This window comes from Hypanus sabinus, chromosome 4, assembly GCF_030144855.1.
Source record: "Hypanus sabinus isolate sHypSab1 chromosome 4, sHypSab1.hap1, whole genome shotgun sequence".
In the NCBI taxonomy this organism is placed as follows: domain Eukaryota; kingdom Metazoa; phylum Chordata; class Chondrichthyes; order Myliobatiformes; family Dasyatidae; genus Hypanus; species Hypanus sabinus.
In genome coordinates, this window is record NC_082709.1 from 120,844,295 (window position 1) to 120,857,017 (window position 12,723).

A 12,723-nucleotide genomic window follows, 5' to 3' on the forward strand; every position below is an offset into this window, starting at 1 on the left:
ACTGCCAGACCATCTGGAATTGTATGATTTGGGATCTCAGCTACTTAAGACATACTTGGGATACTCAGGTCTGCTCTTACTGCAGGCATTGGCTAAGGTCTTCTCAAAACCTAATAAATCTCAGGAGCACACTGAATTTGGGGCACGAGGATCAAGTTCCTTTTCCTGCTCTGTGCATCCAGAAACTTGGCATGGAAGTAAAGAGAAGTAGGGGGTCATTCATTCTTTGCAAGCCAACAGAAATCACTGAAGATCCCTGAATATAATGGCTGTGACATGTTTAAATATCATATTGTTAATGCTTTTACAGTGAGTACATTTGCATGAACCTTGTGCTTCAACAAATTGCTTAGGTAGTACTAATACTGCATTGGACAAAATACAATTGTCTCATGACAACAACTCTCTCAAAGACCTGAATACTTGCTGAATGAAAGCCCTGGCGGGTGAGAAGTAGGTTAAAGATCACTGAAGGAGTGCAGACCTGACATAAATAGCACCAGTACAACATTACAATTATAAAGTTAGGAAACATGATGCTGATTATTGTAAATACCACAATCTTGTGTGTAGGAATCCTACGCTGCCATATAAAAGCTGGCATCAGAATGACAGTATGTACTACATTGAAAAATGACTGGGTTTTATATGCTGGTGAACAATCAAGTCATTTGAGGTGTTATCATGTGTTTGCAGACTGAAGAATTTAGGAAGCTGAAATTGAAATTTATGTCTCTCAGTCGTCATTCTCTGAGATCTTCTCTGCAAGGCCCAGAGATTAGAATAACACTGTCCAATCCTATTTCACCAGTGCTGCCTTTTCCTCGCTTTGCTTCAAAGATAATCTGCAAAGTAATTGAAAAAAATGAAAATCATAACGTAACTGATAATTAAAAGAGTTCCTCTAACTAATGATGCTGTTAAATTCCTATCAGTCTGGTCAGCAGAGATAGAGAATGATTTCACTTCATTGTTGCTACTCTTGGTCTTGAGCTAGTTAGGAGGTGTTAGTTTTCTTTTCTTTCTTTCCATTCTCTCTCTCTCCCTGTCTCTCTCCATCTCTCTCTCTCTCTCTCTCTCTCTTTGTGTAGCCCCATAAAAATTGTTCCAGCAGTTTCCATTCTCAAAACTTGCCCAGGCCACCTGATTAAATTTATAATGTAAACATAGGAGTTCCAGTCAGGATTTCTGATTCAGGCAGCATGAGTTCAAATCCCATTAAGCCCTTTCAGAACTTACATATAGACTTTTAAAAATATTGAAAATAAAGCAAAAGCTTGTACCTAAATGAGTGACAATAAACTGACTGATATTTAAGAAAAAAAACTGGCTTACTAATGCCTTTGAACAGATGTAACAAACTATAACCAATACAGGCTGTAGCAGTTCAAATATCAAACCAAGACCATGTTTCTGGAGGAATTAGCATAGGTTTCTTATAGCCAATGGGCAGGGGGTGGGGTGGGGTAATGGAGATAAGCTCCCACTACCTATTAAATGCTCCCAATAGCATACACGTCAAGTAGCCTCTGACAACCAAGTCCAGCTCCTGGCCTTCACATGTAGCTTAGCTACTAAGCCCAGCAGAGTTGTTCCTACTGACAGGAAAAGGGGCAAAGGCTGGTTATTGGCACCATTTGCTTCGGGCAGATGGGGCTCATCAGGTGTGGCCGGCAGCTCATCAAGGAGAAGGAAAGCTCTGATCTCAAACCTCTGCTGCCTTGTGGTTATACCCACTCATGCTGAAGGCTTTGGGACTAACCCCAAAGAAGCATATGGAGCTGGAGTCCCTAAGGCGGTCCTAAACTGAGTTCAACGCTGACTGGTGACTCCTGCGACGCCACTGGTGCCAAACTGTATTGGTCTTTGCTGTTCTCTGGATTAGGGGAGTCTGCTGCATGGGCAACAGCTTGCTCTCATGTCGCACTGCCCTGTGTGGAGTAATATGTTGATAGCTCGGGTGCAACATGCATGCTCAACCTCGACCAATGGGACAATGAATTTTGGTCTAGTCAGCAAAAGCAACGTCCAAAAAATTGTTTAAAATAACCTGCCTCAGCCTTTGGCTGAAGTTGCTTTGAGGTATTAAGCAAATAACTCAGGCTGACCAGCAATATGATCTGCTTTCTAAACCCATGAGGGAAGTTCCGAGCTTTTCCTCAGCACTAACCCATTCATCATATAAAACTTCCTTTATAACTGGTGTTGCTAAGATCCAGAGTGGCTGTATGAAAATTCTCAGGATTTGCACATCATTTACTAATCTGTGACCCAAATTTTTAGACGACGTGATCTCCAGTATCAAAGACTGTGATCTTAATTCACCCCACCACCTTGATTTTCACTCTCATGGGAGATCTGGGTTAGGCAATCCTGTTTCAACCCAATCACAATTACATCAATTTAGTACTCAAAGATAAATCAGTCCATCGCTGAAGCTTCTACTAAAGTAGGCTGCTACAAATATCAGAGTCAAATATGCTTACTACATTTGGCAGCATATTTAAGAAACAAATTTCATATGCAGGATGCAGTGTTGGGAGAGCATTTCAGCAGGAAGTATAAATTTGTTCCAGTTTCTTAACCAGTACAAACCTATCATAATGGGTCATTGGAAAATATGCTCTGCGCGTCATGATACCTCTTAACAAAAATAAAATAAGACCCTTGTTCCTGCAGAGAATATCAGATACAGCTGGCGATACATTTTATTTGATTTGCAGTCGAAGTACTGCTTGCCTCAGGAAGTGGAGCCCCGGCAATCATGTAAATATAGTAGTTTGATTGTTCATGAGTATCCCTAGGGTTGTTTTGCAAATTTAATGTAAGATTTTCGGACTTTGTGACTATTTAGGCACATTCCACATAGTCTAATGGACCACATGTAAATTTAATTCAATATCTCAATCATTGCGCATATACAGGAGGTTCTGAATATTATTCAGACCAGCCGGAACTGTTAAAAATTTTATCCACCACTAGCACAGAAAATCTACCAATACCCTACTGAAACCTTCAACCTCATTTTTACCCAGAGGGTGGTCTGCATATGGAATGAACTGCCAGAGGAAATGGTTGAGACAGGTACGTTAACACCATGTAAGACCTTGACAGGTTTAGAGGGATATGTGCCAAATACAGAGAAATGGGATTCCTTGTTGGTGTGAACTACCTCAGTTGAAGGGTCATTTTCGTGTTGTATGACTCTGTGACTCAGTGTAAGGAAACAATTAGAGGATGGGACTAATTGGAAAGCATTCTGAAGAGACAATGCAGAAATAATGGACCATGCAAAAGACTTAATATCTGCTACTTAACTCACAGTACCAAGAGAAACTGGGCAGAGGCAGTAGAATAAGATCCTTATTCACGTTGCTGTGTGCATCACTCAATTTCTGATCTTAATCCCCATTCTACAAAGGTGCAAGAAGGATTCTCGTCCTTCTTTAAATGCAGATTAGGTTCTGTTGATACAAAGGCCTAAGCCAGCTGGCCCTAAGCCGTGACAAATTCCCAATCAAGTCAACTCTGCTAGACTCCTTACCTACTGCCCATTACGCCTGCTAGTGTTTAGTGTAGCAATGAAAGTCCTCCATCGCTGTCTGTCCTTGGCCACTCAGATGCAGAAGGGTTCTTCATAGCTGTTTCCGTAACAATTTTGTTTTACCAGTCAGGGTTACTACCCCTCAGCTGAACCCCGAACCTGGAGGACCAGTGGACCACTCTTAATCTGACTTCTGCCCTTTGACCTGTTTGGCATGGGCGACTCTACCAAGAGCTAAAACATAAAGCCCAGACTCCAGCCAACATTGCACTCCAGGTCACTGAGTGATGCAAACTTCCAAACCACGACAAGGTTGTGGTCCTCTTGGAGGTGCCAGATCTCTTCTATTAATAACTTGCGTTTTTCCTGGCCCCTCAATCAGAGCCTTTGAGTGGGATTTACTCGTCCCAGGCTCAACGCCTATTCCTCAGTCACATCTAGAATAGTCTCCTCCACATCGTTCACCTCCATAAACCCTGTATTTCCACTGAGAGCCAATGATAATTTTTTCCCATTGTAACTGAAATCTGTCATTCACATATTACCGCGACTCTCTGATTCCCTCTCCATTGATCTCATTGCTGTAAAACACAGCAGCTTCTGTTGTGGTTCAGTGATCCATCACCACCAGATTACAGGCCAGATGACAAAAACAAAAATCCTCAGCTTCCCTCAGTGGGTGCCCGTTCATGTTCTCTTGGCCTTCATGTCACAGCCGTCTCCGCTACTGCTTTTCTGCAACCTAAAACATCATCAATCTGAGACATTAACTCTTGTCTCTCTACAGATGCTGCCTCAGTCATCAATATTTCCAGCATGCTCCATTCTGATTTCAGGTCTACAGCGTCTGCAACATTTTATTTCTCAAAGGCAAAAGTCTATTCAATGTCACAAGACTTGACCTGCCCTTCTCTGTGCACTCAAATGAAACAATGTTGCTTAACAGATTTCTGCATTGGACAACATAGAAAAAACTTCTTCTTCTCTCCACCTCCCCATACTGAGACTCAGTTCTTGGAAACTATTTTTAACAGAATATCCATTTATTCTGTTGGAATCTGAAGCATGTGTTTTAAGCACTCTGAACAGAATGATTAATATCCAGTTACTTCATTTATTTTATGCCAAGTATCTAGATGTAAAACAAGTTGCTTCTTGCATTTTAATCATCCTTGGAGTACTCAAATCATAAAATCAAATTTGCTTCGTAAAGAAATAATAAGTTATCTGAGCATGCAGAAGTCTTTTAAAAAACAATCTTTATAATGGATTTTGAAACATGGTTTGATTATAATCTGGTAATCATATACAAAAAATGTAGATGTTGAAAATCTGAAATGAGACCAGAAAATGTTTGAAATAGCTAATCAGGCAGTATCTGTGGACAGAGAAACAGAGTTAATATTTTAGGCCTGTGACCTTTCAATAGAAATGTCGAAGTTTAAGGATAATGCAAGTTTAAAGATGTAAAGAAAGAAAGAGGAGGAAATGTTTTCCCTTTTGTTCTCCCCCTCTCCTTGCATCTCAGATCTTGTTTTACACCTATTTACTTTCCTATTCTGATGAAACACTAGTTGTGTTTCTCTCTCCATATATGCTGACTGAGCTGCTGAGTATTTACAGCATTCTTTGTTGTTATTTTTAACCATACAAAGTGGAAGTTAAAGAGCCTTACAATGAAAATGATGGTTTTCTCTATTTTGAGAGTTGCACTACAAGAATCAGCAGCTTAGAAATCTAAGTTGCAAAAGCACACAATCAGCTGCTTGATAATAAAAGTGTCCATGTTGTCTAAAATTAATGTGAATTTCACCCTTCTGTCTGATTCCTTCAATAAAATCGTGGATAGTGGTGAAAGAGATTGATATCCTCCAACTTTTCTAGGCTTATTGCTTAAAAGTTTTCTTGTGTTAATTATTGAACTTCAAAGTGGAAACGATCAAAATTAAAAGAAAAAAATCCTCCTCAATTTTATTTCCAAAATATGACAAATTATTGGAGACAAAATTTGGGAACACGGCTGTGTGAGATACATGCGCAGTGGATGGGCTTCACGGTTCACAAGCACGATGAGGGAGAATCAAATGTCAAAGGCTTAAATTGTTCTGTTGAATGTTTAAATAATTTACTTCAGTTGCATGTGTGTTTAGTTTATTCCCATCAATTCTCAAGATCATTTTATTGTTGAGATTACAGGCTGTAATCAGACCAAGACATTTTATGCAGTGTGTCTGTATTTATCTAAACCACAGGAATCTTATTTCCCTTCTTTATTAAATCCATCAATCAAAAGCTTGCACTGTTTGCTTTATTAGTGTAGTGAGTAGCTTGTTGACTTACATTTTTCTGGGTTTCAGAACTGTTTCTAGCAGTTATTGTAATGCTTCCAACCTTCCAGTCTTCCTTTTTGTCTCTGGTCCTCTCCCAGAATGAAGGATTCCTGTTATTGAAACGTACCCGAAGACTTCCAATCCTCTCTCCCACAAGCCGATACTTAAAGGTCAAACAGAAATCCTTCTTCGGAACCAGATCACCAACAAGGAGCTTCAAATGGCCAACTTCATTCTTAAGCCCGACAAATGCAGGGACTGCCATGTAGTAGCCGTTGCCTTGTAAATGGGAAATAGCATGTGTTAATCTGTGATCTCTTCCAAAATTCTATTTACCTTCTGAAAGCTACCTGAAGGCTGAGGCTCATGATTTATACTGTCTTCAAGAATGAAAACAGATGTGAAACAGTGAGTTAATACAAGCAGTGATGAATTTGGTGTTAAACTCTTCTGCATTGAAACAGCAAAGACAAGAATAGCAGAAGCATAAGAGATTCTGCAGGTGCTGGAAATCCAGAGCAACGCACACAGCAGGTAAGGTAGCATCTATGGGAATGCATAAAGTTTCACATTATGGGCTGCAACTCCTCATCAGGACTGGAAAGGAAGGGGGGAGGAGCCAGTATGGGGATGTGGGGGGAGGGGAAGGAGTACAACCCAGAAGGTGATAGGTGAAGCCAGGGGGTTGGGGGAGGGTGATAAGAAAGAAGTTGGGAGGTGATAAGTAGAAATGGTAAAGAGGTTGAGAAGAGGAATCTAACAGGACAGGAGTCGACCATGGGAGAAAAGGAAGGAGGAGAGGCACCGGGGGAAGTGATAGGCTGGTGAGAAGAAAAGGGAAGCCAGAGTGGGGAATTGAAGAAGAGCGAAATGGGAGGAGGGAAATTTATTGGAAGTTAGACAAATTTCCATTCCTGCCTGCCAACAGGTTGGAGGCTAGATGGAATATGAGGTATTGCTCCTCCAAATTGAGAGTGACCGTAGAAGAGGCCATGGGCCGACAAGTTGGACTGGGAATGGGGTTGGAACTGCAATGGCTGGCCACCAGGAAATCCTGCTTTTTGTGATCGAGCGGTGGCACAACAAAGCGGTCTCCCGATCTACACTGGGTCTCGCCAGTGTCAAGGATGCTAGATTGGAAGAACTGGACACAGTAGACAACCATAATAGATTTACAGTCAAAGTGTTCCTTGACCTGGAAGGACAGTTTGGGGCCATGAATGGAGGTGAGGGAGGTGGTGAATGGGCAGGTGTAGCACTTCTTCCACCTGCAGGGGAAGTACCAGGAGGGAGATTATTGGGGAAAGACAACTGGACAACGGAATCATGGAGGGAACAATCCCAGTGGAAAGCAGTGAGTGAGGGTGGAATTAAAGAAGTGTTAGGTGGTAGGATCCTTCGAAGATGGGTGAAATTGCAGAGAATGATGTGCTGAGTGTGGAAGCTCATGGGGTGATGGGTGAGGCCAACGTTAAGGCAGTGGGAAGACGGGGTGAGGGTGTAGGTCTGGGAAATGGAGGAGATGTGGGTGAGATCAGCGTCAATGATGGAGGAAGGGAAATCCCATACTTTGAAGAAAGAGGACATCTCAGTTGTTTGAGGAAGGAGGATATTCTTGATGTGTCCTCTTTATTAGCATAAGAGTTTGTTAGTAGTGATGTGGTGGCGGCAGAAATTAGGGAGAAAGGGAAGGCAAAGTGATCAAAAGATGGTAAATGGAACACTGAGTGTGCAAAAAGAGGTATGGTAATCACATAACAATACCAAATACTTGTTGGAAAGAAATCATAGAAAGTTTTCACTTGCAGGGGTGTCAACAGCAAACTGCTTCAAGGTGACTGAAAAAAGAACAAAGAGCATCAGGAAAAGTTTATTTTTAGTGTAGTGGTTTGTTGGGATCTAGAGAGCACTACTGGAATGGTAGTGGCAAATTCATTTGTAGTGCTGAACAAGGTGTTGCATTAACCTTTGAGAGGAACGAATTTGCGGGGTTGTGAGGAGATGTCAGGGGAATGGGACTAGCTGGATTGCTGTAGTGCAGAACAAGTACAGACTTTGTGCTTTAACTATCCCATGTCTCTATTGAAATTAATGCACATCAAATTGGAGTGTTTTGATTCATTAAATTAATTACTTTCAATTATAAATTAATTTTAAAAGCACCGTTAGGCAGGTCAGTGACTTTCCAGTCAAAGTCGTCCTCTGTGTCCTGTATCCATTCACAAACTCCTTGATTAAAATTGCAGTCCACTGAAAAATCTAAAGAGAATCACAGAGACTTTCTTATCAGCAAATTCCAACTGTTAAATGTATATATTTTTGATAATTCTATTTTGAGAGTGGAAAGGCTTTTTAATAGGAATCTTTTTGAAAGTAGGTGTCATACTTCAGGCACATAATGTAATAAAAATCTGCACAATTTTCACCTTTGAAACATTGGACAGAAATCTCCAGCATTGGGGAATAAGGCTCATGTAACATTTCTGGTATATAGGACCCTCGGGATGTTTCAAAACATATTAAACCAAAGAAACACATGCAAAATGCTGGAGAAACTCAGCAGGTCAGGCTGCATCTATGGAAAGGAATAAGCAGTCGATGTTTCAGACTGTGGCCTTTCATCAGGACTAGAAAGGGAGGAGGAAGAAGTCAGAATAAGCAGCTGGGGGAGTGGAGGAGTACAAGCTAGAAGGTGGTAGGTGAAGCCAGGTAGGTGGGAAAGAGGGGATGAAGTAAGAAGATAGGAGGTGATAGGTGGAAAAGCTAAAGGGCTGAATAAGGAATCTGATAGGAGAGACGAATGGACCATGTAAGAAAGGGAAAGGGGAGGGGCAGTAGGGGGAGGTGATAGGCAGGTGAGGGAAGAGGTAAGAGGGAAGCCAGAGTGGGGGATGGAATAAGAGGGAAGGTGGAGGGGTAAAATTACTGGACATACAAGAAATCGATGTTCATGCCATCAGGTTGGAGGCTACCCAGACGGAATATAAGATGTTGCTTCTCCAACCTGAGGGTGGCCTCATCATGGCAGTTGAAGAGGCCATGGACTGACGTATTGGAATGGGAATGGGGATCGGAATTAAAATGGTTGGCCAATGGGAAATCCTGTTTGTTGATGAAGCAAAGGTGCTCAACAAAGCAGTCCCCCAATTTACGCTGGGTCTCACTGATGTAGAAGTTCTGCTGTAAGATAGAAAATTCAGTAGCCAGTCTGTACCATAACTCCCCCTAAACACCAATGTTATAATAAGCAAACAATCTCACTCACTAAGGGATGGATACAGTTCGGCCAGGTTACCCTGGACCTGCTCCTCCAGGAAATAGAGAAATAGAGTCTTTTACATCAACCTGAGACAGCTGATAAGGTCTCATACAAGTGCCAGCAGATTTAACAGAACTTCTTCAGTCCTAGATTGGAATATCAGCCTAAAGATTTATGCTTGAGTCAGACTTGAGTTCACAGCCTTCAAGATTTAGGGGCAAGAATGCTACCAACCGAGATACTTTGTCTTGATCTCCATTTTGCCATTTCTTTGATGAGTCTGAACATGAAGATTCTTCTGAACATTTATGTTTTCTTTAAGGTCATGCTTTAGACTTTCCCACCTCTCCACAATGTCATGAAGATTTATTATGTAGGTTCGTTTTTTAATTTGTTCCTTCCTGAGTTCATTATTTTCAAGCCTCTAAAATCCAAGGGTTTGGAATTCAATTTCAATGTGTGAAGGAAAATTGGGGAGTGTATGAGGAACATCCAGCTTGTCACTGCCCATTTTGCATACACCTGCTGCAATTAATTGCTAATTCTTAACTTACCCAAAGTTTTCTATTAAAAGTTGGTGATATCCTACATTATAAAACTTGATACTTCTCGGTTTCTCTTTAAAAATAGTATCAAAGCCAATAGCTCAGTTTTAGATCAGCCTGAAATCAGAAAGCTGTATCAGGACATTCTTTGGTGTCTATACCATTTAAATAAAGCCTGGGGTTCATATTAAGTATCCTGTGTCAGGCAGTCACCTAACTGTCAGCATAGCCACCACCACCGTTTCCCATTCAGCTTCCCAACCCCAACACACACACACACACACACACACACACACACACACACACACAAATAATCAGTAGATGCACTGGTCTCACCCATCTTGCACACCTGATGCATTGGACTATTTTGGCAAGTTTAGAGCAACACTAACACTGCACTAACAAAATGCTGGAATATTTAAGGTCACCTATTTTCAGACTTTCAGCAGCTTATTTGTTTCGTACCATCATTTAATGATTCTTGCATTGAAATTTCTTTCTTGCCCAGCACTGGACTGAATACTGTGGCTTCATTCCTCCTGGGAACTGAAACAATCAATACCGTTAGATATGACTGCATGTTTTCATTCCAGTTATTGGAATCTTGCACATTTTACTAAATTAATATTGAGTATTATACAAACCTGTATGATGGGAGATAGTTACCTTGGCAACTCTACATGCTAAGCTTCCATTCATCTCAGTAAACAGGCAAAGCCTCTTAGTAATTATCTAATTTTTTAAGACTTAGTAATTTATTGAAGATATTGTCTAGAGCAAGAGTTCCCAACCTTGGTCCATGGACCCCTTGCTTAATGATATTGGTCCATGTTCACATTGAATAGTTTTGCCTCAAAATTACTTTACAACTCTAGTGTTCTTGTCTTATTGCTACTTTTGCATTCCCTCAGTTTGCATTTTGCATTACTGTACTTTGCACCATTCTGTTGTTTTTGCACTCATCACTATTGTTGAATTAATTATTACCATGTCTACTGTTTATTCTTTTTATACTGTTTACAATTTCATTCCTCTTGTTATACATGACAATAAACTAATCTGCATCAAAGACAATAGTATGATAAATTTTCTTTTACAGAAATTACATATTCTGATGAAATAGGAAGAAAAAGTAATATATCGTACACACAGCTGATAAATGCGTTTCTTGCCTTTGCGCAGTGTGAATGACAGAGATAATGCTATGTTTATACTGTTTTGGCACTGTCCTGTTTTCAAAGACCATTGGCCGTTCAATCTATTTTAAATTGCTTAACTCAGGGTAGTTTTTTCCTCTGAGCCCTGATGAAGGGTCTCAGCCTGAAATATCAACTGTTCACTCTTTTCCATAGATACTGCCTGGTCTACAGAGTTCCTTGAGCATTTTATATTACCTCTGAGAAATCTCTTAAGGAGCTAATCACCTCCCCCCTCGCCTGCCTCTTTACGAGGAGCTCAGGTGATTTAATGATGGAATCCCCAGGCCTGTAACCTCCTGTTTTGGGAGAATGTAATCTTCAGGCCTTGCAGTAAATTTTTCAGATAACAATCTTGCTGTTGGGCATTCATTTGTGTTACTGCTTCTTAACTTCAAACAGCACCATCACCAGTGGTCCTTAGACAAAAATTTCCTTTTGTATAATCTGCTGGTTAACCTTTAGTCTGAAAATGTCCTGTGGCTACTAAACAGCTGCCAACAAGAACTATTAATCTTATGTTAAAGATGAATTCCAGACTCCAAATTACTTGTTCCAATGTTTAATTTATTGCAATAAATCAGATTTACAAACACTTTATTGACGCAGGTTTCAAAATTGCCACTGAGCTGATGATATTTACTTTTTGGAAGCTGCGTTAATAATTTATCCTTCATAACACATTCTAACTGATATCAAAATCATGGAATGTGTGGCTTTTCTCTAGGTGCTCCAGTTTTCTCCCACAGTCTAAGGACATACTGCTTTGTAGGTTAATTGGTCATTGGTCCTGTGATTAGTGTTAGACTGGAGTTAAAATTGAGGGTTGCTGGCAGCATGGATCGAAGGGCTGGGAAGGCCTATTCCACATTGTCTCTCTAAATAAATATATGTTAAATAGTTACTGAAATGGGTCAGTACAACTGTGTCTTAAAATCTCATAAGAATATGAAATATATCAGTGTATTGCTTTGTTGACTGAGGAGTCTTACTCCCACTGGAGACAATAGTAGCCACCCCTGCCAAGAGCTTCTTACACTACTCCAGGAGGGTCTACTATCAGACAGACTATCATCCCTGGTACTTAACTCACCGAGGAAGACATCCAGGTCCTTTTCAGTAAATTCAGGGGCTCTCTCACCCTCAACTGCGGCCTCTTACACATGACACGAAATTGCTCATTGCTGCTGGGAGTGTGATTTTAAGTGCTGACACCCTTTACAGTTTAAAGAATATAAATTTGGAAGGGTCTTGGCCCGAAACGTTGACAGTGCTTCTTCCTATAGATACTACCTGGCCTGCTGCATTCCACCAGCATTTTCTGTGTGTTGAATGTAAATGGAAGTTATGTTCAGCAGAGCTGCACAAGTCCCATTTTATATAACTTTCACAATATCAACCACTACCTTAACGTTTTCTTTGGCCAGCTTCACAACTTTTGAGGCTATTATTGAGTGCCATCAAGTTGTCATCAACTCAGGGCGACCCGATGGATAGTGTAGTTGTCCACAGAGTTTTTGTGGCAAGAGACAGAAGTAGATTGCCAGGCCTTTCTTCCGCGCAGACACTGCTGCTACCCAGGTTGGGACCCGGCTGGATTCGAACTCAGGATTCTGCCTCGAAGAATGATGCCACTACATCACAACTTTTAGGAGGACCAAAAGAGTATTCTTTCTGAATGCATTGATAGCTTAGCACACTAATAACAGTGAAAACACAGTTTCTTGACCTAAGTGGTTTCTTCCTTCAAGCAAAATTAAAATCCTCTTTTGATCAACACACACAAAATGCTGGTGGAACGCAGAAGGCCAGGCAGCATCTATAGGGAGAAGCAATGTCGACGTATTGG

The 12,723-nt window shown here is 40.8% G+C and overlaps 1 protein-coding gene across 1 annotated transcript in view; it reads right to left on the bottom strand.

Annotated features, from left to right (window-relative positions):
• Positions 1–698: 698 nt before the first annotated feature.
• The window catches only part of egfl6 (EGF-like-domain, multiple 6), a 76,444-nt gene continuing 64,419 nt past the window's right edge, over positions 699–12,723 (bottom strand). The window contains exons 10-13 of the mRNA XM_059968052.1: positions 10,144–10,224; positions 8,038–8,133; positions 5,885–6,153; positions 699–845 (exon numbers count right to left, since the gene is read on the bottom strand). Coding sequence (XP_059824035.1) covers positions 744–845; positions 5,885–6,153; positions 8,038–8,133; positions 10,144–10,224 — 548 coding nt within the window. The 3' untranslated portion in view covers positions 699–743. The remainder of the gene's footprint in view (positions 846–5,884; positions 6,154–8,037; positions 8,134–10,143; positions 10,225–12,723) is intronic.